The 25126-nt window shown below is 49.4% G+C and overlaps 2 protein-coding genes and 1 non-coding gene across 4 annotated transcripts; all 3 read right to left on the minus strand.

Moving 5' to 3' along the window:
* Positions 1–7945: 7945 nt before the first annotated feature.
* On the minus strand, positions 7946–9856 carry C5H12orf57 (chromosome 5 C12orf57 homolog). Its single transcript, XM_026403219.2, has 3 exons — positions 9478–9856; positions 9012–9188; positions 7946–8180 (listed from the first exon to the last, which is right to left on the minus strand). The coding sequence occupies exons 1-3, from the start codon at positions 9527–9529 to the stop codon at positions 8029–8031; spliced, it is 381 nt and encodes a 126-aa protein (XP_026259004.1). The 5' UTR covers positions 9530–9856; the 3' UTR covers positions 7946–8028.
* On the minus strand, positions 9786–9847 carry LOC113193002 (U7 small nuclear RNA). Its single transcript, XR_003302090.1, has one exon. It is a non-coding gene; the product is annotated as a U7 small nuclear RNA (small nuclear RNA).
* An 867-nt stretch (positions 9857–10723) lies between the features above and the next one.
* On the minus strand, positions 10724–23300 carry Atn1 (atrophin 1). Of its 2 annotated transcripts, none has more exons than XM_077798239.1 (10): positions 23214–23300; positions 17788–17953; positions 17500–17637; positions 17243–17356; positions 14625–16642; positions 14206–14428; positions 13095–13791; positions 12086–12229; positions 11405–11585; positions 10724–11231 (listed from the first exon to the last, which is right to left on the minus strand). In XM_077798239.1, exons 2-10 carry the CDS (start codon positions 17812–17814, stop codon positions 11198–11200), a joined length of 3576 nt encoding a protein of 1191 aa, XP_077654365.1. In that variant the 5' UTR covers positions 17815–17953; positions 23214–23300; the 3' UTR covers positions 10724–11197. The 2 variants fall into 2 exon arrangements, with proteins under 2 accessions (XP_077654365.1, XP_026259003.2); XM_026403218.2 differs by having other exon boundaries at positions 14625–16645.
* Between the last annotated feature and the right edge of the window lie 1826 nt (positions 23301–25126).

Raw genomic sequence — 25126 nt, forward strand, 5'->3', positions numbered from 1 at the left:
TGAGCATACGTGAAAACTCAAGAAATAAGGACACACATGTGCCTTGGACCCTCCAGGCCAAGATCATGACTTACACACGTGACTTCCCACAATTCCACATCATTTCTGCCTCCTCCACCAGCTGCTTCTACACAGCCTTTGCTGGCACAAGTTAATAATAATGGTGACAGTGACAACTATCATTTAATGGAGTGTTACTACATACCAGACTCTAGTAAAACATTTTTCACATGCCTTTTGTGAATTATTCCTCACCTTAGCCCTATGACCCTACTACCATCTTTATCCCCATTTTACAGACAAGGAAACTGAGGCTCAGGGAGTTTAAGGGGCCGTATAATTAGTAATTGGTAGTTCCAACCAATGATTTTAATAATATTCCAGCCCTCAGGGCCTCAAAGAACAGAAGTTGAGAGACCCCATGTCTAAAGTCACTGCCTTGGGAGAGGACAACTCCCTAACAGCAAAACCTTGCAGAAGTTTAAGAGAGGGAAGGGTGCCCTCCTGCACCTATCACACCTCTGAAGGAACAGACAACACGAGCCCTGAAAAGCCCTGTCAAACTTGAGCCTTTTCTACTTCCAGTCCCTAGGCCTTTGCCCTGTCCCAGGACTCAGAGCAGGCGCTTGTCTCCTGGGTCAATCTCCCTGCCATGGCAGACATTCTCAGGACTGGTTGACAATTGAAGCTATAAAAACTGAAAGTTTGGGCTGGGGTGGTGGCTCAGTGGTGCAGCACTTGCCTAGCAGGTGTGAGGCACTCGGTTCGATTCTCAGCACCACATATAAATAAATAAAATAAAGGTCCGTCAACAACAACAACAAAAAAATTTTTAAAGAAAATAACTAAAAGTTTGTCTGTACATGAAATCCCAAGTACAAACACAAACACCATCAAGCCAAGACCAGAGGCAAGTTGCTCAACAAAGGACACAAAGAAACCCTTATTGGTAGATTCCCTAGGGACAGAGGTGGGAGGGATCACACATTGTCATTATACCTTTACTTAAATTTTAATTTTTACAGCACCAGGCACTGAACCCAGGGCCTTGTACATCCCAAACAAATGGTCTGCCTCTGAGTTATATCCCCAGCCCTTTTCTTTGTTTTATTTATTTATTTAGAAACAGAGTCTCATTAACTCATTAAGTTGGTAAGACTGGCTTGTGATCCTCCTTTTGCACCTCAGCTTGCTGCGTAACTGGGATCACAGGCATGTGCCAGTGTGCCTGGCATCCTTACATCTTTCTGAATGTTGTAAGGGCCTAAGATTGTACTCAGCAGTAGAGCACTTGCCTGGCATGTGTGAGGCCCTGGGTTCCATCCCAGAACCACACACACAAATGTTGTATAGTGGTTATGTGTGACCTTTATAAAAATATACAACTCTCTCCCATCACTATAAACTGACTGGGAGAGAGTAATTTCTAGGAAACTTTTTAGGGGTGCTGGGAACACTTTTTCTCCATCTGGACAGTATTTAAATGTCAAGTTAAGCTGGGAGTATAAGTCAATGGCAAAGCACATACTTAGCATGTGTAAGGTCCTGGGATCCATTCTTAGCCCCAAAATAAATAAATTAATAAATAAGTGTGAAATTAATCAGGTAGGCTTAATATTTTATTCATTATGCATGTGATAACTCAACAAAAAATAAGAGAAATAGCAGGGCACAGTGGTGCAACTCGGGAGGCTGAGTCAGGAAGATCATGGTTCAAACCTAGCCTCAGCAACTTAGAGAGGCCCTAAGCCACTCAGTGAGACCCTGACTCTAATAAAATATTTAAAAGGGCTGGGGATGTGGCTCAGTGGTTAAGTGCCCTTGGGTTCAATCCCTGGTACCCAAAAGGAGAGACAGAGAGAGAGAGATAAATAACAAAGTGGTAAAGCCCAACACAGTCTGAGGGTGTCACTCAGTGGTAGAGTGCTTATCTAGTATGCATAAGATGCTTGGTTTCATCCTCAGCACTGAAAAAAAAAAAAAGAGTGTAATATCCCTATGACAGCATTCATTTTATCACTTTTGAAAACATTACTCAAGTATAATTTTTCCCAAAAAAATTTAAATTGTTTTCTCTTTTTTTTTTTTTTTTTTTGTACCAGGGATTGAACTCAGGGGCACTTAACCATTGAGCCACAAGCCATTTTTTAAAATTTTTATTTAGAAACAGCAACTCTCACTGAGTTGCTTAGCACCTTGCTAAATTGCTGAGGCTGGCTTTGAGCTTGGGATCCTCCTGCCTCAGCCTCCTGAGCCACTGGGATTAGAGCCTGGTTTAACCTTTTTGGTATTTCTCTCTTATGGCTGTTCTTGGGAAGTTGCTTGGTCAATTTGTCACATGGTTCAACTTTGACTACACTTTCAGTTGAGACATTAAACCCTGAAAGATCTGGAACTCCCATGGACTCTGCCCACACCAAGAGGTAGGAAGAATCTGTACAAAGTTGGTTCCACCAACTTTGGAGAGAAACCACTGACTGACATCCTAGCTTGCCTCTCCCAACATTCAGAGCCTAGCACAGTGCCTGGCACAGAGAACGTGTCCAGTGAACAAACACATCAATACATGTGCACAGACAAGGTCACAAGTATATCTTCTTGGTCCCAAACACACCTTACTTGGTCTCTACAGATGAGTGCACACAAGAGCACACCACTTCCGTGTGCACAGTCCCACCAGACCCACTTCATGATCCAGGCGCATCCACAAATATATCTACTCTGGGGCAAAATCCCAACGTGGACACATAATTCTGATTACAAACTAAATTTCAGGTGCATGCTCAGCATCAAATACCCATTACACCCACAACATTCTCCCTCCAAGGTTAAATCCACCTGGTGGCAAGGAACAAACTAGGAACCCAAAACTCCTGATCCATGGAAGAGGTAGGAATTTCTTCCAGGGGTATCAAGCCAGAAGACAGACTGATACTCAGATGAAATTCAGAGTCCCTCCTGGGCACAGTGGTGCAAGCATGTAATGCAAGCAATTTAGTAGGCTGAGGCAGGAGGACCAAAAGGTCAAGGTTAATCTCAACAATTTAGCAAGGTCCTGTCTCAAAATACAATAAAAAGGAACAAGCACATAGCTCAGTAGTAGAGCTAGTAAGTGTGAGACCCTCAGCTCAATTCCCAGGACAAATGAAAAACAAAACAGCTGGGCACAGTAGTGCATGGCTATAATCCCAGCATTTTAGGAGGTTGAGGCAGGAGGATCATAGGTTCAAAGCCAGCCTCAGCAACTGAGCAAGGCCCTAAAAAACTCAGTGAGACCTTGTCTCTAAATAAAATATGAAAAAGGGCTGGGGATGTGGTTCAGTGTTTAAGTGCCCCTGAGTTCAATCCCCAGTACCAAAAAGAAAACCAACCAATAAAAAAAAAGTATAATCCTGCTGTCCCTGGGCAGGAAAATAAATAATAACAACCCTCCCTTATGATGGCATAGTACACTGAAGTGGACAGAACACTGCACATAAACAGTCATCCCTCTTGGACCTCGGACAGCTCAGTAATCATTCAGAAAAGTATTCTCTTGGGAAGCAGGGAGACAGAAATCAAGATCAGTGGTGATGCAGGAAGACAGGCAGCCTGGAAGAGCAAACAATGTGAAATAATCTTTAGTCATTGGACTTTTCTGAGCCTCAATATCCCCATCTGATAAATGTGTTTAATAATATTTTCTAAATATGATGTAAAATGTTAACCCAGCAATTCTGGAGGCTGAGCCAGAAGGATTTCCTGAGCCCAGAAGTTGAAGGCCAACCTGGGCAGCATAGTGAGAACTCATCTCAAAAAAGAAAAGCCAGGTACAGTGGCATACACCTGTAATCCCAGTGGCTTGAGAAGCTGATGCAGGAGGATCACAAGTTCAAAGCCAACCTCAGCAACTTAGTGAGGTGAGGCCCCAAGCAACTCAGCAAGACCCTGTGGCTGGGGATGTGGTTCAGTGGTGAAGCACCCCTGGGTTCAATCCCTGGTACACCCCCCCCCGCTGAGAGAGAGAGAGAGAGAGAGAGAGAGAGAGAGAGAGAGAGAGAGAGAAGATGGCAAGTGGTAGAGTTCAAGAGTTCAGAGACTCCTGAGATGAAGGTGTCCCTGGGCCAGGGTGAAGACAGGTATCCTATCAGGTTGCCTCACATAGTCAGCAGTCGGTATCTGAGGGTTTCTCATCTGCGGGTTCAACCAACCATGGATGGAAAACTATTTATCTCTCTATGTATGTATTTATTTATTGGTACTAGGAATTTTATTCAGAGCTGTTTTACCACTGAACCACATTCCCAGACCTTTATATTTTTTACTTTGAGACAGAGTCTCATCAACTTGCTTAGGGCCTCACTAAGTTGCTGAGGCTGGCCTCAAATTTATCATTCTCCTGCATTAGCTTCCCAAGTCAATGGGATTACAGGTGTGGGCCACTGAACATGGATAATTGAAAATTTATATGTTTTAGTTATATCTGTACTGAACATATATAAACTTTTTTCTCATCGTTATTCCCTCAATGATACAGTGTAACAAGAATTTACATAGCATTTGCATTGTATTCAGTATTGTAAATATTCTAGAGGTGATATAAAATATACCAGAGGATGTGCAAAGGTTCTATGCAAATACTGTACATTTTATTCATTCATTCATTCACTCATTCATTGGCGTACTAGGGATTGATCCCAGAGGCTCAAGCACGAAGCTACATCCCCAGTCTTTTTTATTATATTTTGAGACAGGGTCTTGCTCAATTGCAAAAGCTGGCCTTGAAATTGCAATCCTCCTACCTCAGCCCTTCAAGTAGCTGGGATTACAGCCATGCATGCCATGGCTCATGTTATATCATTTAACCAAGACACTCAAGCATTCATAGATTTGGGTATCTAGGTAGTTCAGGAACCATCTCTCCATCGATGCTAAGGGACAGCTGTATTATTCTCATTCCAACCCTATTTGGATTTTTTTTTTGTTGTGTGTGGGGTACTGGGGATTGAACTCAGGGGCACTCAACCATTGGGCCATATCTACAGCTCTATTTTGAATTTACTTAAAGACAGGGTCTCACTGAATTGCTTAGAGCCTCGCTGTTGCTGAGGGTGGCTTTGAACTAGAGTTTCTCCTGCCTCAGCCTCCAGAGCCACTAGGATTACAGGCTTGCTCCACCGCACCCAGCCCTATTTGTTTATATTTATTGTCTGTTACTGGGGATTCTACTTCTGAGATATAGCCCCTGCCACACCCGTATACACACACACTTTTTATTTTGAGACAGGGTTTTGCTAAGTTGCTGAGGCTAGGCTCAAATTTGTCATTCTCCTGCCTCAGCCTCCTGAGTAGCTGGCACACAGGCACATACCACAAACCCTATTAAGTTGCACTAGCCCAATTTTTTTTTAATTCTTTTTTTTTATTAATTTATTTTTATATATATATTTTTTTAGTATTTGGCGGACACAACATCTTTGTCTGTATGTGGTGCTGAGGATCGAACCCCGGCCGCACGCATACCAGGCGAGCGCGCTACCTCTTGAGCCACATTCCCAGCCCGCACTAGCCCAATTTTAGAAACAAAAACGAAGATTCAGAGATGTTAAGTAAAAGCCAGAGTCACAAGCTAATGAGTGGGAAGGTGAACAAACCAAGTCTGTCTGGTGCCAGAGCCTGTTGCCGTGTCTACCACACCAACCACACTGCTGTGGGCAGACATGGGTACTAGCACATCCCATCATGGAAGATGGAGTGAGTAGGTGTTCCCCCACAGAGGCAGGAGGCAACCAGAGTTAGCATGAACAGATGCACTTGAGCAGAAACCAGTGTAAGCAGGGCAGTGTGGCTGTAACAAATCTAGAGAGGCTGGGACCAGATTCAGAGGATCTCATATGTTTAGGATGAAGAATCAAGAAAGGTGGGGCTGGGGATGTGGCTCAAGCGGTAGCGCGCTCGCCTGGCATGTGTGCGGCCCGGGTTTGATCCTCAGCACCACATACCAACAAAGATGTTGTGTCCGCCGAGAACTAAAAAATAAATATTAAAAATTCTCTCTCTCTCTCTCTCTCTCTCCTCTCTCACTCTCTCTCTAAAAAAAAAAAAAAAAAAAAAAAAAAAGAATCAAGAAAGGATTCCGCCCTGGGAGAGGTCTTTTGAGCCACTTGATGAGAAAATGATCATGGCAGGAGTATGGAAGGGCTCGGGAACTAGAAAAGTCCCCATTAGTGGGGCTAACAATGACAAGGCATGTAGTGAGGGAGACAGTGTAAGCAGAAATGACACATATGAATGTAAGAAGCAAGAATCAGCAGGACTGGGGTGGGGGCAACCAATACACGAAGTCACCAACATTGTGTATGCAGGTTTTCACACATAATATCCAAACTCCAACAAAGTCTAACCTACCCTGGTCCTCCTTCCTCTCTATGGGTTCCCTCTGCTATAGGCACACGGTCCTTTTCCTATGTGTTCCCACAGCAGGCTTTATATTCACCATTTCCTCTGCATAGAGGTGCTTGACTCCTGTCAGTTCAAATGTCACCTTCTCAGGAAGCCCTCCCTGACTCCACCAGCTAGTAATGTCACCAGTCTCTTGTTAGCACATGAAGTTGTTTCATTTCCTGTATAACATTTCTGAACATCTGAAATAATTCTATTTTATTGCATTATCTGTTCAGTCTGTCACCTTTCCCTGGAATGTCAGCTCTGGGGGAGCAGGGACCATGTCTATCTCATTCACTCCAGTATCACCAGCATCTTTTTTTTTTCCCACCAGAATCTTAAACATACCTGGCACATAGCAGATACTCAACATGTACCCATTGAATGAATGTTGCAGGGGAGGGGGAATGAAGGGAAACAAAATGGAACCAAGGCCAGAGGTTGGGAAGTGCTGGAAATGGGAGTCTTCTCTGGTGTGCCTTTCAGACTATCATGTTTGAGGTGATGTGAACTACTCAGGGGAAAAGGTCCTAGATAGAAGGCAGAGAAGAGGTCCAGAGATTGGAGATAGAAATGTGATGGTGAGAAAAGATACACATCTATCAGGGGAAAAGTGTGAAAGAAAAAGGACAGAGAAGCATGAATGAGCCTAAGGGTCTTTATATCTTGTGGGGAGGAGAAAGTCCGAAGGGACAGGAAACAGGCATGGGCAGGGGCAGCAGCAGATTATAATCATGATCACACACCTGTTGGCAATAAACATGAACAATGTCCCTCCCTCCCAAACTAACAGACTTTGGAACCAAGTGGTACAGAGGACTTACCCACGGGACAGCATCTCCTTGGAAGGATGGGGGAATCACAGACAGAGGGCCACAGGGGGTGGGGAGGAGCCAGTGGCACAGTTGTGCACAGTGGTCCAGGAAGGAAGAACACGCCTGATCTCAGCCACTTCCTCCTCGATCCAGCCCTCCAGGCCAACAGCACTGAAAGGACAAGCCCCTGAACTAATGGTCTCCGGGGAAAGAACAGGTGGGGCGGGGCTGGTCTGAGACCGCCCACAGCAGCCTGCTCACCCCCGCTACCCGACTCTAGTCCAACAGGCAGCCTGCCAGTCCTGGGCTTCCTTCTCTTAAGAGGGGAGGAGCTACCTGCAGCTCCACCTGGAGTGCCAGCTGATAAAGCAGCTGCAGGTCCTGTAGGGGCAAAGACCAGGAAGTAATGCTGGCCAAGGGAACACCGACCAATGGGGAACCTCTCAGTCTATGGAAACCAAGGAGTTCAAGGAAAAAACCCCGGAAACCCAGTTCTCAAAGAAGGAGGTGCCACCTGTGTAGACCCACCCTCTCACCTTTCCGTGAGGGGAGGAGCCTTAGGCTCTCACTGGAGTAGGGTTGGGCACAGCAGGAAGTTACAAGAAGGACTTTCACAAGGGAATGTAGCAACCTGGAAAGGCACAAGGAATCCAAGGAGGTTGGGGAATAGGAGTGGGTTGTCAAGATCACAAAAGACTGACACAGGATTAAGTCACAGGTACATTTATTTTCCTCTGAAACACCTGAGGTTCTTCCTCTCCCTTGCAGCAGCACAGGGAAAGGCCAACTCTCAGGAGGCAGCCACACTGCCACCAGAAGCAGGCCCATGGGTCGGCAGCGTCATGGGTGGTAAGAACAGAGCCTTCAGCTTTCCTGACAGGCTGGCAATCTCAGGATCCTGGGCTTCATAGGATTTAACCAAGCGAGCAAACTTAAGGACACCTGGAAGAGGGAGTGGACAGTCAACTCACATTCTGGGGCCCAGTGTGACAAAGACAGCTAGTGGGGAGTGGAGGGTGGCTTGAATATGAAATACTGGCTCTGCAGGGTTTGAATCAATCACTTCTGGTCTGTACTGGTTACAATGGGATGGGATGGGATGCAGTGAATAAAAATATCCCAGAAATAGTGTGCTGCTCAGTCTGAGGTGGGCCATTTTAGCACTAGTCACAAGAACCCCAAGTATGAACATCCATGAGATCCCATATCTATAGCGGGACACAGGAAGACAGTGGGGCAGCTGGACTGAATCAATGCACACGCTTGGGAAATTCAACCTCTAAGCCTTGAACTGATTAGCTGAAACACCTTTCAGGAACTACAGAAGTGTACTGTCATGCAGACATCTTGCTAAAACTACCAAAACGACGGGGTTCAAGTTCCTAGTACTTGTTACCCTGGGCACTTGTTTTGCTTTAAAGTCTGTTCCATCTTAATATGGAAAAATGGTGTGACTAATAGTTAAAACAAAATGCACTTAGGGGGCTGGAGTCGTAACTTAGCGGTAGAGCTCTTGCCTCGCGCGTGTGAAGCACTGGGTTCTATTCTCAGCACCACATATAAATAAATAAAAGGTCCATCAACGACTAAAAAATATTTTTAAAAAAATGCATTTAGGACGTCGCCGGCAAAAGTTCATGGTAGGTCTTGGGCTGCGTGTGCCAATACTGTTAGATTGTGGCTGCCGCCGTGTGGCAAGAAAGAGGACGGCAGCACTGGGGCCCACACATTCTGCGCCCCAACCACCCCACCGCCGACCCGCGTCCGACCCACCTTCCCCGTCGCAGCTGAAGCCATAAGCTTTGATAACCTCTTGTTGGATTTGCGTGGCCACGGGCAGCACGAATTGCAGCATCTTGCCCATGTCGTTGCACGCATTGTCTCTAGCCTCATCCATGCGCACGGCGTTCTCCGGGGCCGAAAACGCCTGGATCACCTCCGCCAGGACCACTACGCACAAGATGCAGCCCAGGGAGGCGTCCCGGGGTAGCGCCAGGACATGGCCGGCAGGCCCAGCAGAAAGCGCAGGGAAGAGGGCGGGGAATTAGTGAATCGAGAACGTAAGTAACCCGGTAAAGCTCATAATCCGAATTCCACGAGCAAGGACCCCACATAGGCGGAGGAAAGGGACGGTATGCCAAGCCCTCCGTCCCCGTTTCCCGCGGAAAGTGGCTGGGTCTTTGGCCCAGTAACCCCCACCGCAACGGGCAGCCCAAACCATGACTAAGGTGCTTCTCACCCTTGGCCTGCTCCGCGCTCAGGGGCGCGGGTTGGGCCGCGGCAGACGCCATAGAACGACGAAAGCTGCACGTGCAGCGAAGATGTAAAACAAAAACGAGAAATGAAACACCTAGACAAACAAGCCACCTCCTACAGCAGTTCTCAAGGCTGGTGGAGGCGGAGGGGAAACAGCATCATCCGTAGCCGGAAGTGTTAGCTGAGCTTTAATCTCGGGGACTGTAAATTCCCGACTCTATTTGTCCGGGAAAATAAAGAACTGCACCAGCCAGTAAGAGCCATTCTGTCGTTAGAGACAAATCATGTGAGAGGGGCTTTCCGGCAACTGCCAGAAAGCCTGCTAGACAAATTCTAAAAGAGCTGCAACACTTATGAAGGAAAGTGTGGAGCCAGCTTGGGGTGTACATTAACTCCATTATTAGTGAGGGTGAGATCAAAGTGGTGCTTTTCGAACCCTTGCTAATGTAGAAGCAATAGGACATATTATGACCTTCGGTAAGAAAAACAATATTCTAAGGAATTTAAGTGATTCATTTCTAGAGTTTGTGAATGTTTGATTTCGTGTATGCAAATGAGCTCTATGCTGACTGGCTGAGAAAGCAGCCAATCACAGCCCCTTTCTTAAGAACCAAGACAGTGATTCGCAGCAATGAAAGCTCAAAAAAAACGAGAACCCTTCGGATCTTTTAAAATGGCCTTGTATAGTCGTAGGTAGTGGTGCATAACGCTCTATATCCTTTCCCTTCCAGGCGTTTGGAATTGTCACCCACTGAATGCCAAGTCCTAATCACACGAGTTTACCGAATCTACACTCGCACTTCATAATGTGCCTCAGACTATTCTCGGAAAGGATTCGCGACCCTGAGGCCCTCATTAGAGGCCTCAGGGGGCACCTAGTAGGATCAGTGACAGGAACACCTTCAAGATTTAAGTAGTTTCTTTGATCTGGGTTTGCCAGATGTAGGCTCATCCCAGGCCCTCCTTGCTGAGGTCAAGGAAAGGCCTAGCACCATAGTATACCATTGCCAGCAGAGCCAAGAATCTGAGTTCTTCTGAGGTTCCTGTTCAACTCTTTTGGGTCCCTACACCCAGTTCCTTAATAATCCCATCCCTTCCCACTTCCCTGTTGCAACAAGACCTCACCCGAACCCCCTTAGCCCACAAAGAACAAGTCACAGCCATCTTCCTGGGGAGTTGTGAGGATGTTTTTGTTTGGTTGGTTTTGGTTGGGATGTTTTTTAAAGAGCATCATATAGATATTTATATATATAAATTATTAATGTGGGGGAGGGTAAGGGGCATACATCGCAGAGGGGGCGCGCACACAGGGATTGGGAAGGGGCAGGGCAGGGGCGGCACACGATGCTACGCAAAACAGCCACATCTAACAGATGAAATAATCACACCAACGGGGTGGGGGAAGGGCAGTGACCACCGAGGGCTGGGCATAGGGGAGGAGGAAAGTAGGGCACAAAAGAAGAGGGACCTGGTCCAAGGTACTGTGCACTTTCCATCCCCACCTTTACCACCTCCCCACCTCTGCCCTCTGCACACCACCTGGGCCTTGGCCTTCTGTCTGTTCCTTATTTCCTCCCTCCCTCTGCCCAGCTGTGGAGGCCCTGCAATTGAATAGCACCCTCTCCTTGGCTCTGGGTGGCAGCTAGGAGGGGGTCCTTCAAGGTTCAGATGTAGGAGCCATGGTGTTCTCTTGATCGAAGGTTCTACAGTGGCTTGTCACTTTCTTTCTTCAGGTGACTAGGGAAGAAGTGATGCACAGCAGAGAAATGAGAGACTGAGATCAACTGTGACCTTGTCTTCTTCACAGATAGATGGAAAGCAGGGGGTTCCTCCCCTAGGACCCTACTGCCCATCCCATGCTGGCCTAGCCCTTCTTCCCTGACTCGTGGTCTATGAACACCCCACAGTACCTGTAGTAGTCCTCCTGGGCAGGTAGCGGCACACTGTGCAGCGGGTGATGGGCATGCAGCCACTGCTGCTGTTCCAGCGCCAAGCGCTGCAGCTCAGCAGACTGCGCGTGCATGGCCTGCAGCTGATGAGCTGCAGACATCGGGGCAGAGAGGGAGGCTGGCAGGTCCCGGTAAGGGGCAGCTGTGAGTAGAAAAGCAAGGGGCACATGACCGATGGATACTGAGTACATGCTTTGGGCCAGGGGTTAGACAACCATTTTCCATATAGAGAAAAGAGTAGAAAATAAAGTAACGTTGCCCATCTTGCAAGCTGCCGATGGTGGAATGGAATTAGAAATCAAACCTCTTAGCCTGGCCCTAAAACCTGAGCCTCTCTTGAGCAAAACCTCAGCTCTCCTTTTTTTTTGTATCAGGGATCAAACTCAGGGACACTCAGCCATGAGCCACATCCCCAGCGTTATTTTGTATTTTATTTAGAGACAAGGTCTCACTAGTTGCTTAGTGTCTCACTTTTGCTGAAGCTGGCTTTGAATTCATGATCCTCCTGCCTCAGCCTCCTGAGCTGTAGCTCTCCTATTCTTATTCCAGCTATTCATGCCTCCCAACTCTCACTAGACCCATCCCCAATACCCGCATTCTGTCCTCTCATTAGTGCTTCCCTACCCCAACCTCTGTCCTTACCAAAAAGCTGGTGACGAAGAACTTCGTTCTCGTGCAGAGGGTGAGGAAGAAGGGGGTTAGGGAGGGTCCCAGCTGGGTAGGGGATCCGGGTAAGGTGAGACCCTGAGGCCAGGGGGTCAATGAGAGGGTGCACCGAGGCAGAGGCTAGAGGGCAGAAAAGAGGAATGTGTCACTAGAAGGCATGTTTTGGTAAAAACCATGCATTTGGGTGGGGGATCTGAGTCTGGGAAGAAACATGGACAAACACAAGGGAATCCAAAGTGGAACAAAGGTAGAATGGAAGCACTAGAGACCTGGGGAATGGACAAGAAGAGACCCTACAGGAGTAGGGACACACAGATGTCAGATTACAGTTGCCAAAGGGTTCTGAGAATGAGGAAGGAGAGAGTAAACTTACTTTGAGAAGGTGGGAGATGATGGAAGTTTAGAAAATGAAACAGGAAGAGTAGGGAGATTAAGAAGACAGCACAAGGGATCCCAAACTGAACATGAGTGTAAGGCTAGGCTGGGCAATGTTTATGAAATATTATAAAAGTTTCTTATAAAGAAATATGGGGAAAGGATAGTAAGTAAAGCTCATTATTGCCTGCAACACCCAAAACAAAGTTAAAGAGCCCTTTCTAGGGGGTTTCAGACCTAGAGATGGGAAGGAACATAAAAGACCTCCAGCTGGAACAGAAGGAAAGGATGGCAAGAAACAAGATTTGAATCCAGGGGAACAAGAAAATTAGTATGCTAAGGGCTTTGGGAAAAGGGATGCAAGGATGGAAAAGTGGTGTGCCCTCAAAAAGACTCCAGCTTGGGCCTCTATCGAGGGGAAGGGGTGTGGGGAATGCACAAGCTCTACGGCTAAGCAAGTGCATGGAGGAATGTCAGGGAGGCAAAAATCAGGGGAGCTTTCTCAGGAGAGGTTCTGTCAGAACAGTAAAGGGAAGTGGGTCTGAGAAACAGAAGAGCCCAATCAGGTAAGGCAGCCCCACATGTCAAAGCCAGGAAGCAGGGGTCTCACCTGCATGAATGGCATCCTGCTGGTGCAGGTGCAGGTGAGAGTGGATGTGAGAGTGCTGGTGGTGATGAGGGGTCACATTGAGCATCTGCAGCCGAGCCAGTGGGTCATTGCCCAGGGCTGCCACCCTTTCAGCATGTTGCCTCTCAGCTGCCAGCCGTTCAGCATAGGACATGTCCGGCCGCAGGGCTGGCCCAGCTGCCAGCGCTAGACGTTCTCGTTCCAGAGGCCCCAGGCTTGGATGAAAAGGGAAAGGGTGCAGGCCAGGAGGGCCAGGCTGCAGAGCCAGGCCCCCATGTCGGGGGAAGGGATCCAGGCCTGGCCCAGGGACCCCATGTAGGGGTTCCAGCTCACTTGGCTTCACCTCGAAGCCAGGCTTGAGACGATCACGGAGATCTCGTTCACGGGCTTCCCGCTCCCTCTCCCGGGCAGCTGGGTCACTGCTGTATAGGGCTGGGACATTGTAACCCAGAAGCCCCGGGTCCACTGCCCCCAACGGCACGTAGAATGGATGGTTGCGATTGCCAGGAGACATGACATGCGGTCGGGCATATTCACTGAGAGTGCGCAGGGCTGGAGTGTCAGGACCCAGGTAGGGGGGCACTGTAGCTACAGCACTACCAGGCTCAAATGGAGGGCGATGGGGCACTGGGCCCAGAGAAGGGCACTCCACTGGAGCACGGCCCTCCTGCGCCAATTTCTGTGGGGTAGAGGAAGAAGTGGAGTTAAAAGAGGACCTACGAGGATATTTGGCTGGTCCCAAGTTGCCCAACTGTCTGAGCAACTGAATGCCACGATGCTTATAAAAGAATGTTGCAACCCTGACTGTGAAAGAACGTCCCTGCACCCCGACCCCGCCGCAAATTTGCCCTTCTTGTGATCTACTGGTAGTCTGACCTAAGCAAGCCTTCCCCAAACCCAGAAATACAGATTGCTCCCACTGCAATCCTCTTAGGCTCCTAGTTATGGGCTGCAGTGGTTCATCCTCTCCGACAGGTGGCGAAGTGATTCTCGTCTCGCCCCTAGTCCCAGCCCCAGCCCATCCGGAGCCCAACTACGCAGCGCCAAGAAGGGAGGGAAAGGCGGCGGGTGGCGCATTTTGTGACGCACTTACCACGCTGCGTTCGAGCTCGCGCTCTTTCTCGCGCTCACGCTCCTTTTCGCGTTCCCGCTCCCGCTCGCGCTCCTTTTCTTCGCGCGCTCGCTGTTCAGCCTCGCGACGCACCTTCTCCACCAGGTCGGCCCGCTTCTTGGCCAGCTTGGAGCCCTCCAGCGGCACGAAATACAAGTCGCTGCGCGCGCACGAGTTGAAGCCGCGGTCTAGGTGTTTGTTAAACCTGTGGGGCGCGGAGGCAGTGCGCGCTCAGTTCCTGCTAGCGGCCCGGCGGCCATCCTGCTCCATCCTCAAAAGCAGCCTCCGTGAAGGCGGAGAGCTGTTTAGTGTACTTCTAGAAAGCACCACATAAACACGAGGCTCCGGTGTCCACCGTACCCCGACTCCAAACCCACCGGCACCCGACCCAGGTTGCTCACCTGGCAGACTGACTGGCGTGGCTCGGCACATCTACCACCTTGGGAGGGGGCGAGGGGCTGCGGGCTGGGGGCACGGGGCTCTCTGGGGTCTCGTACTCCTCAGTTGGCTCTTGTTTGATCTGTGTGGCACTCAGGGGTGGCCCTGAGGCAGGGGCCGCAGGTGGTGGCGGCAGAGATGATAGGCTTGAGGGCCCTGCAGGTGGCAAGGGCCCAGACGCCACAGTTGGTGAGCCTGGCTTGAAGGTCCCTGGGCCTGCTGGCGGGGAGGTGCCTCGAAAGCCCGGTGGGGTCCCCGTTCTGAAGGAAGGTGGTGACCCGGGCTTGTATCCCGGTGGGGTGGCTGTCTTGTAGGCCCCGGGGGACGAGGCTCTCTTGCCATAGGGTGGGGGCCCAGGTGGGGAAGCTGTTTTGTAGCCTGCTGGCGAGGAAGCCACGGTGGCAATGACCGTGGAAAGGGTAGCAGAGGAGGTGGTGACCGGAGGCACCGGTGGGAAGGGGTAGGACGCCCCTTGGGGGCCCTGAGAAGGGGAGGGATGCGAACATGGGTAGGAGCCTTGAGAAGAAGAGGACGAGTTGGAAGAGGAGACTGGGGGGCCACTGGGGCCTGCTTGGCTGTAGGACACCTGGCTGTGAGGTGGGGGCAGGTGTGTTGGCCCTGATGGGTAGGGTCTCAGAGACCCCAGGGAGGGAGACATGGTGTAAGGGTGTGCATGGTGGGAGCCACTGCTCTCTAGGGGGTGGGGATATGCTCCAGGTGGAGGGGGCCCAGAGCTTCCATGATGCTGCTGCTGCTGCTGTTGTTGCTGTTGCTGCTGCTGCTGCTGTTGCTGTTGTTGCTGCTGTTGCTGCTGGTGGTGATGGTGATGTGTTGGGGCTGGTGGGTGTGCAGTGGATTGGCCCCCAGAAGTAGGGAAGGGGCTTGGATGAGCATTGCTATTGGCCAAGAGTCGACCATAGGGAGGAGGTGGAGGGGGACCCTGGCTCCACACAGCCTGGGATGGGAGGGAAGGCTGAGTATACTTGGGTGGCTGATTGGAGACAGAGAGACTTGTTGGGGGAGGGAAGGAGTGGGGATAACTGGGCAATGCCTGGGAAGCTGGGTACTGGGAAGCAGAGGAAGAGGAGGAAGAAGTGGAAGAAGAGGCTGCCACAGAGCTACTGCTAGAGGATGAATAAGGATACCTCATTGGGGGAGCTGGAGCAGAAGAGGAGGAAGCAGGAGGCAGAGGGTGGGGTGAGGGAGCCAGAGTTGGGCCCTTTTCTGGGCCTGGAGGAAGTCCACCCATGCCCTGACCCATGGCATGAGGAGAGGGAAGATGTCCAGGGAGTGGCTGGGCCCCTAGGCCAGGAGGAGAGGCTGAAGCGTTGTTGAGGGGTCTCAGGGCAGGTGGAGGAGGCAGGTTTGGTGTCACGTGAGGGAAAGTGGCTGGTGGTGGAGCAGAGGTTAGATTTCCACCACCCACTGGAGTATTAGGTGGCTTTGTTGGGGGAGCACCACTAGCTCCAGAGCTTGATATTGAAATGGGGGTTGTGGGTGGGGGGTGCTGCTTACCCCCGCTAGAGGCCCCCACTGAAGAGGCAGCCCCTCCTCCTTTGGGACCCATTGGGGGTCCGGATAAAACTCCACCAGCTCCCCCAGGATAGAGCTGAGGATGAGGGGGAGGGGCCCCAGGAGGAGCCTGGAACATTCGGGAAGTGGGGGGCTCCATGGGAGCATGATATCCAGTTGGTGTCACAGAGGAATGGGGTTCAAAGCCAGGATCTGGCTGTCGGGGGGTGCTGTCTGGTTGTGGAGGGGAGGGAGGAAAGAGTGGAGGTGGATGGTAGGGGCGGGCTGGGCCCTGGGACAAGCCAGAAGATGAATCGGAGTCATTCTCCACACTCCCAGGGCTGTAGATGCTGGGGGATGTGCTTCGGTTATCCTGGTCTATATCCCTAGGGTCACTGCTGCCATCATCGTTGAGGCTCCGCCCATCCAAGCTATCCAGATCTGAGGGAGACTGTGGCCGAGGGAGCTCCTGCTGCATAGAGAAGAGGACCATGTTTTCCTTTCTCTCCCACAGTCATTTCCTCCTCACAGCAAACTGTTGTGCTGTGATGTGATGGGGATTCCTACCATCTGGGGTTCCCCCAATCTCCCCACATCTCAGCTTTCCCAGCAACCAGGCTTATTTCCCTCCTTGTTCAAACCCTATTCCTTCTCAAGTGTTCATCTCAAGCATTTTCACCCCCTCCACAGCTTACTCCATATCCTTGTCTTCCACTACCTCATATTTACCCTCATCTCATCTCATTGACTCCCTTTAATTTTTCAACCCCCAAACCCTTGGTTCTCAAAAAGACCACTTCTGCATTTTCCTTATGACTTATTTGTTCCTTCTAGTAAGACTTCTTAATCCTTCAGTTCTTCCATTCTCCTTTAACCCTGCCTGGTCATCTACTGGTCTGACCAAAGCCAAAAGATCAGTCTGACATATAGACATGATCACTTTAATAAACACTAAGTTATGATTTTTCTCTTATATCCCAGCAGAGAGCAAGGTAGAAATGTGAGCAAAAGGAAGTTTGGGGAAAGAATGGTCAAAAAACGAGTCAGAATGGATAACAAGGTCTCCTACCTCCGTTTTGGTCTTTTTTGGTGCATTCGTCTCCTCACTTTCACTCTCTGAGATCTCCTCACTCCGGCCCTGCTTCGTGACTTTTGGTGTGGAAGCTTCCTCTACCCGGGCCTTCTGTAAAAGAGAAAGAAAATTCCTGTCTTCTTCCTCCCAACCCTCCACTGTTACTACCTTCTGCCAGCCTGAAAGCTCCCCCCATGACACACCCTTAGCCCCAGTGCCAGAACATGCTGTGTGAAGACCTGGGGACAAAATACCTTGGCTGTCTGCCTGGACTTCTCAGCTTTGCCATCACTGCTGGATGTGCTGACTCCTCCAGGGGAGGCCCGGCCCCTTGATCTCAGTTCTTCTCGGGGCCCAGGGGCCTCTTTCTTCCGTCCACTCCTCATTGACATCTAAGGAAGGAAGAAGGAGGCAAGTAATGTTTTTTATTTCACCTGACTTTATAATGCATCTTATTTCTGTTTTTCCTTTCTAGATCCTTCCTCCTAGTTTCTCTGCACCTGCCCCAACCTTTCATGCCTCTCATAGTAGCTATTACTCACTGAGTCTTTATTCTGTCGTGTCTTCATTCTTCAGGCTGTGGAGACCCCATTCTCCTCTGCCTGGGCAGCTGAATACAGAAACTTCTCTGCTCTGCCTCAAGCTCCCCACAGCCGTGGCCTGGGAAGCAGGTGTAGTCACCTGGAACGGATCTGTTTTCAGCAAAACCTGTTTGGAAAAGACCATAAGAGTCTTCATATTGGAGAACAAAATCTGAAAGAGGTACTACTGTGCCTGTCAGAGGGCTAAGCAGCTCAGCCCTGAGCCTTCTGGACAAGTGGGACAGTTAACAAGACACTCATTGCTGGATTGCCCCATGGGTTATCTCAGCTGTTTAAATGAGGGAGATTCTACTCATACTACAATCTCTTATTTCTGGGGAAGACAAAAAATTGAGATGTACCTGTGAGCTCCAATCCAGATCGCTCAGTTTTCCCCTTTATGATCACTAAAGAATATTTATGTACCTGTGAATTCCACAGAGCTTTACAAAGGAGGACAGAGAAATGAAGCTGAAGTATTAATTTATTAAGTGTCTTCCTTGTGTCAAGTCCTTTAATACATGATATCATGTAATATTTACAATCAACCCTGAAAGGTAGGTATTAGTATTATTCTCATTAGAAGGGAACTTAGGCTCAAAGATTGTGTGACTTGCCCAACCTCCCACAGTGAAGACCCAATGACAGCCAGAATCAAGCCCTTGTCTCTCTTGACTTCAAACTCTTTCTTCTATACTTTGCTATACTCTCCTTAGAAGTTGGTGGGGAGAATTCTCAGAGAGCCTAGATCAGTCACAGAGATAAGAATTTTTTCATACCAGAGTAGGCGGAAGAATGTCCCATTCTACAATACATAGGAGCAGAGCCCAGTGAATCCCAAAACCAAATCTAAATATCCCCCAAGTTGCAGAACTTGGTTTTGGAGACCTCACAAAAACCCATCCTCCAATATGGTTGACATTCCACATCCACTGGTTCTGCATCCACAGATTCAAACAACTATAGATGTAAAATATTTGGAGAGAAAATTCCAGAGAGTTCTATAAAATAAAACTTGAATTTGCCATACACCAAGCCCTATGCTGAATCTGAGAATGAAATAATGTCTAGACGTCCCCTGCTATAGCTTCCTGTGCCTTCACAGGTCCTCAATCTCTTCTCAGCTCTCACTATTTGCCTCATGTCCTTCATATACTATGTAGTTAGGCCTAGGATTGCTAGTTGCCTCTTTCTGAACTTGTTTCCTCTGTTCTGAATACATACAGACTTGCTTTTCTTGTCATTATTCCCTTAGCAATACTGTATGACAACTATTTATGCCAACAATTTAAATAGCATTTACATTGTATTAGGTATTAGATGAGTTAAAGTGTATGGGAGGACTGCATAGGTTATGTGCAAATACTGCATTATTCTACACAGGGAACTTCAACATCTACTGATCTGGGTATCAGCAGGGGGTCCTGGAATGAATTTCCTCAGACATCAAGGGAACAATGTGTTCCCTAAAATTAGGAGAGAAGCCAGGCTTCACATTAACAACCAAAATATTAAACAACAACAAAAAAGACTCAAAAGATGAGTGAGCACACAATACAGATTTATAATTTTAAGCCTATCCTCCTGCTTGGCAAAGATGATACCTATCAATAGATATAGATGTTGTCATATATTGGTTTCTCCATAGCCAGCTATTTTCATCTGCACTTGTTTGTATTTCTTGCTAAGAGTCAAGGCTCCATATTACAGACCATATGATCTTTTGTGAGCAAAAAATGCTATTTTCATACAGTTTTCCTCTCTATATCCTCGGCTGATATAATTTGTGTGTGTGTGTGTGTGTGTTTTCTTTTCTTGCTATTAATGTTTAAACTCAGCAACTTCAGTAGATCTTTCTTCTTGCTTTAAGTACTGCTAGCCTTGGTGGGACTGTATTAAGCTTGCCTACCTATCCAAAGTTAGAAGGCCTGCTAGGTAAATGGCATTTTCATATTCTATAGCATATTTTCCATAAGGAATACAAAATAATTACTTCTCATTCGCCCCCACTGAACCATATTGAGGGAGGCAACAGGGAATGCATCTAACCTTTCCAGAAAACTGGCAGTTTACTTAAGAGTCACAAGATAGCTGAGACAGAACCCCAGGTCTGACCTTTCAACTGATGCTCTGCCCAGTGGACTAGTCATTCTCTTTTAACTACAGCTAATACCACATTTTTGAGTTGTTATGTATATTGGTTTTACTTAACAACTATCAACTGGAGGTGGGGGGGGGGTGACACATGCCTATAACCTGAGCAGCTCAAGAGGCTGAGGCAGGAGGATTGCAAGTCCAAAGCTGCCCTCTGCAACTTAGAGAGGCCCTAAGCAACTCAAGGAGACCTTGTCTCAAAATAAAAAATAAAAAGGGGATGTGGCTCAATGGTTAAGCACCCCTGGGTCTAATCCCTGGTACCTAAATAAATAAATAAATAAAATATATCAGCTAAAAACAACAACAACAACCAAATCCAAAGAACAAGAACCAACAAAATAAAAGAAGAAAACAATCTTAACAATAACAGAACAGGGGGCTGGGGATATAGCTCAGTTGGTAGAGTGCTTAACTTGCATGCACAAAGCAACACATACACACACACACACACACACACACACACACACACACAAAAAAAAAAAAAACTATAGCAGAGCAAAGATGGCTGGTGTATCTTTGCCAGCCTTCCTATGGCAGGGTGCCCCTCTCTCCTTCTCATCACAGACCTGTTGACTAAGTCAGGTAAGACCTAGGGATCCAAAAGACCAGAAAAATTCAGAAATGTACCTGAATAACCGAGCAATCATATGTGCTCTTCTTATTTTTTAATCAGCTGAAAACTGATAAAATTTGCAATGAATAGCTTTAAGGGAGAAAAGCACTTATTAAAAGGGAGGTAATGACAAGGGTGACAGCAGGAAGGACAGAGTTGGGTTGAATTGTAAGTCTGTTTTTGAACCTGAGCTGTGTTCTGGCACCAACAGCTAAACTAAACTCATCTTTGTCCTAGAAGACAGATACTGTAACTAATATTTATATAGTACCTTCTATGTATCTGTCAATACACAGAACACTTTCAATACACATTCACTTTCATTATGTTACTACAAAAGGAAATTGATGTATTGATGTGGCAGGTGGAAAATTAACAATAAAAAAAATAAAAATAAATTAAAAAAAACAGGAAAAGAACTCTAAGTAAGAAGAAGAAAAGAAATTAAGGAAAAAAATATGGGAAGGATGTCAAAGAATACAATCAAATCACAAGGCTCTCTGGGAAGTGTTTGCAGAGTGAATTTCAGGATCTTTGGCCCATCCCCCACCATTCCAGTGCTGCCAGACTAAAGTGTCCAAAGTGACTCTGATACTAAAGCAGCCCAGACCAGCAGAGACCAGCAGATAACAACGCACTGGCCTAAGCCTTCTTGGAATCCAGAGCGATCAGAGGGGCCTGAGATCATCTCATCTATAATCCCTTCATTTTTACAATGTAGGAGAGGTTCAAAGCAAGAGAATTGACTTGCCCAAGGTCAGAGTTTGTTAGAGGCACAGGCAAGCCGACATCAGGTCTCCCGATTTTCATTCCAGAATATCTGCTCTGCTCTTGGCTGTTTCACAGTCTTGTCCCCTGACCCCCCTCACCTAGAACGGACATGGAGAACCCAGCCATACCTAAAAGGTCAGGAAAGTAGAAGGTCAAAGGTTAGCGAGGAAAGGGCTCACCTTGGGGACTCTCTGGGAAAGAAGAAGAGATACTCAGGAAAGGAGACTCAAAAAAGAGGAATCCAGTTTAAGAAAATGGAACAATAGTGCAAAGCAGCAAAACGAGTACTGTATATGAACTATAATAAGAGAGGTAGAAGCCAGAACAATCTGCCCAAAGATGGTAAAACTTATTTTGTTGTTATTTCAGTGCTGGAGATTGAACTCAGGGCCTCAAATATGCTAGGCAAGCACTCTACCACTAAACTACCTACCCTCCAATCCCAGATGTATGATTTGAACAAGACCATTTTCATCTTCCCAACTATTCCTAGGAGGAGAGGCATGGAAAAACACAATGACCTGAAAGTAACACATCTACCTGTTCCAACAGACTGATGGATGGAAGCGGGTACACTCCCTGTGGAAACTTCTATCCACTGGCAGCACCAGAAACATTCTGCAGAATCCAGTCAAAAGTCCCAGTCTCTGTGGCTGGGTCCTATCAACATTCTGAAACCCTACCTATTGGATATCCCACTGCATCACTGCCACGCAACAAAATGGTAAAACAACATGCCCTTCAAGAGACCATCCCATCTTGGCAGCCACTGCCAGCACCACAGTTGCTAAAACAACTCCTATCCTTCTGTAGTACCTACAGGGAGGGTATCTTGTCCCCTGACCCTATCCCAGGCACAAAGGGAGACCTCTAATTTCATAGTAGTAAGAAAGGCCTTTCTATAGAGCTCTCAGCTGAGGGACATCCAGTGCTTTGAGGATTTGAGGGTGGAGGTCACAACTTGTTTGGAATGTCTGTAAGGTTGCCCAATTCCCTCTTTTCCATATTCCCAGAAACCCCTTCTTCCTAACTCTTCCTTTTAGTGTTCCTGTCCTTCTCATTAGTTTTAGGACTGAGCCCCGACGCCCCTCTCAAGAAGTAACTGTCTGGGATTGGAAAAACAGGGTCAGAGGTGAACTGGAGTAGAGAAAAGAAAACCGAATCACAAAAGACATGGCCTTCCCACTTCCACCCTCAGAAAACCTCTGACTCTCCTTCTCAAAGATGGACCTCTTCTGGCCCTTCTCCCATCCTCAGTTTCCCCAGGTTCCATTCCCCTCTCAGTAGCTACAATCCCTCTCTTTCCACCTACCACACCCCTTTCCCGGCTCCCACTTCCCTTCTATTCCTAACACCCGCAACCCACCCCCCCCACCCCGGCGGGCTCTGGAACCCATGTTCTGGGCCTCTGGGTCTTCTCCGTCTTCATGCCCCACCTTGCTGCCATCTCTCCAATCCATTCTGCCTTCTCGATGAACCACCCTCACAGCATCTCCAGTTTTTCCTTCACCAACCCTCCACCTCGGCGATCCTCCTCTTTTGGTCTCCGAGTCCGAGCTACCCTCCTGCCCCACCAGCCCCACTCCTGAGACCCCCTACTTCCCCACCTTCCCACCAGGAGCTCCCAGGCCCCCACCTCTCCTCGGAGCCGCCCCACCCCCTGAGCCCCCAGTCTCGGGCCAGGCAGTGCCCGCAGTGGGGAAACAGGATTGGGAAAATAACAAATGGAGGCGGCGGCGGGAGGGGAACGGGGAGGGGTGGGGGTGGGGAGTCGCAGGCCGGAACCCGGGCGGGCCAGAACCCCGGCGGGCCCGGGGCCGGGGGGCCGGGCGCCCGCGGATCTTACCTGCTTGTAGCTCGGGACAGCTGGCTGGCTCCGAGCGGGAGTCCGGGCTCCAGCGCCTTCGGGGGGCGGTGGCGGCCGATCCCCCGCCCCCCTCTTCTTTTCCCGGCTTCAGTCGCCGCCGCAACTGCGGCGGCGGCGGCCCTGACCCCCCCGGAGGGCGGCCCCCATGCCTTGTTCCCCCGCCCGGCCCCGGTCGCTCGCCGGCCCAGGAGCAGACCCGGATCGGCGGTCTCGCTCTCCCCCGCCCAGGCCCGCCGCCTCCCCCCGGCCGCCCGGAATGCCCCGGGCCGCGCCGTCCGCCCCCGCCGCGCCGCTCGCCCCCGCGCCCGGCCGGCCCTCCGCGCCGCTCTGGCCCGCCGCCGCCCGCGCCGCCGCGCGCAGCCCGCACTCGCGCGGTCCCCGGCCCCGAGGCGGCCTCGCCCGCGGCCCCCCCGCCCCTTCCCGGCGGTGGTCTCCCTCGCCCCCTAGGCCCTCCCCGAGGCCGGCGGTGCCCCCGAAACTGGTCCCGGCCCGAGGACCCGGCCCGGCGCGGGGCTGCGGGCGGGCTGGGCGGCGCGTCCGGCGACTCGCACAGGAAAGCGGACGGCGGAGGGAGGGCGCTTGAGAGAGGGGGATGGGAGAAGGGAGGAAGAGGGAGAAGGAGGGAGAGCGGAGGAACGGAGGAGAGGGGCCAGGAGGGAGACGCGAGGGAGGGAGCGCGAGGCAAGCTGCGAGGGGGGAGAGAGGGGGATCGGGGAAGGGGAGGCGCCGTGCGAGTTGGCCGAGCCTGAGGACTAGGGGGCCGGGGCGCGGGGAGGGCTTCGCTGTGGCAGAATATGGGGAGCCCGCGGGCCTAGTGTGGGAGAGGGCTGGTTAGGAGAGGTTGTAGATTGTGAAGGCAGACAGGAGAAAGGCTGGAGAAGTTTGGGGGCGACACGGTTGGTAGCAGAGGTGAGGTGAGAGGAGTTTGGGGGATATTGAAGTGGAGATTTGTATAATAGGGTTAGATTGGAAAGATGGAGGTTCTTGGGATCTTTGGGGCCATGAGGTGTGTGGCATGGAGAAGTGAAAGAAGCTTAGGGTGGAAGGGTTGGGGAAATATTTTCAGAGAGAATGAGATGGAAGTTTGGGGACTTGGGAAAAACTGAAAAGAAGACATATATAGGAGGATGAGGTTTCTGGAAGATGAATAAAAGGGTTGAGTAAAGAATTCGAGGCTGGTGAAGGAGAAGAAAACCCAGAGGAGATATCTGTGAGTACAGAGAAGTGAAAGCATGAGGAACCTTAGGGATGAAGGAGGAGGAACCAGATGCCTATTTCAGGGGAAGACTGGGCTAGGTGTGAAAGGAGGTGGGATGGCTGGATCCTGGAGATGGGAGCTTCCAGTCAGGAGGCTTTCCTTTAGCAAATAAAATGGGGAAGAAGGGGTTAAAATATTGGAAGAAAATAGAAGATAACGCCTTTGGTGGCAATATGGAGGGAAAGTCATTGATGGAGAAAGAGAAGAACTTGGAGATGGCAAGAGAGAGAGCTATGAGGAAAATGACAGAAATGGGGGATGGCAGGTGGGTAAGGAGTGGGACACCATCTCAGGCCCATCCATCCAGTTCATCTCCATCTTCCTTCCCAAGTCTGAAGTTATCACTAATGGTTTCTTAGGTCACCTGAAGGGTTCAGGGTAGACCTAGGTATGTATCATGGTTCCCTCTCCCAATTGTTTATACATAGAGACAGTCCCTACTATAGGCCACAGGTTCTTCCTAACCCTTCCTCCTCCCCTGATCTCTAGGCAGTCTCTGACTCAGTGTGCAGCTATTCCTAGTCTTCAACCATGAAGCCAGCACCCCCACCAGTCTACCATCAGTGCCTTCTTCTTGGCTCCCTCCCTGGCCCCACACCAAGCAGCAACATCTCCTAGGACAAAGGACACCAGA

The sequence above is a fragment of the Urocitellus parryii genome, chromosome 5 (assembly GCF_045843805.1).
Source record: "Urocitellus parryii isolate mUroPar1 chromosome 5, mUroPar1.hap1, whole genome shotgun sequence".
Taxonomy (NCBI): Eukaryota; Metazoa; Chordata; class Mammalia; order Rodentia; family Sciuridae; genus Urocitellus; species Urocitellus parryii.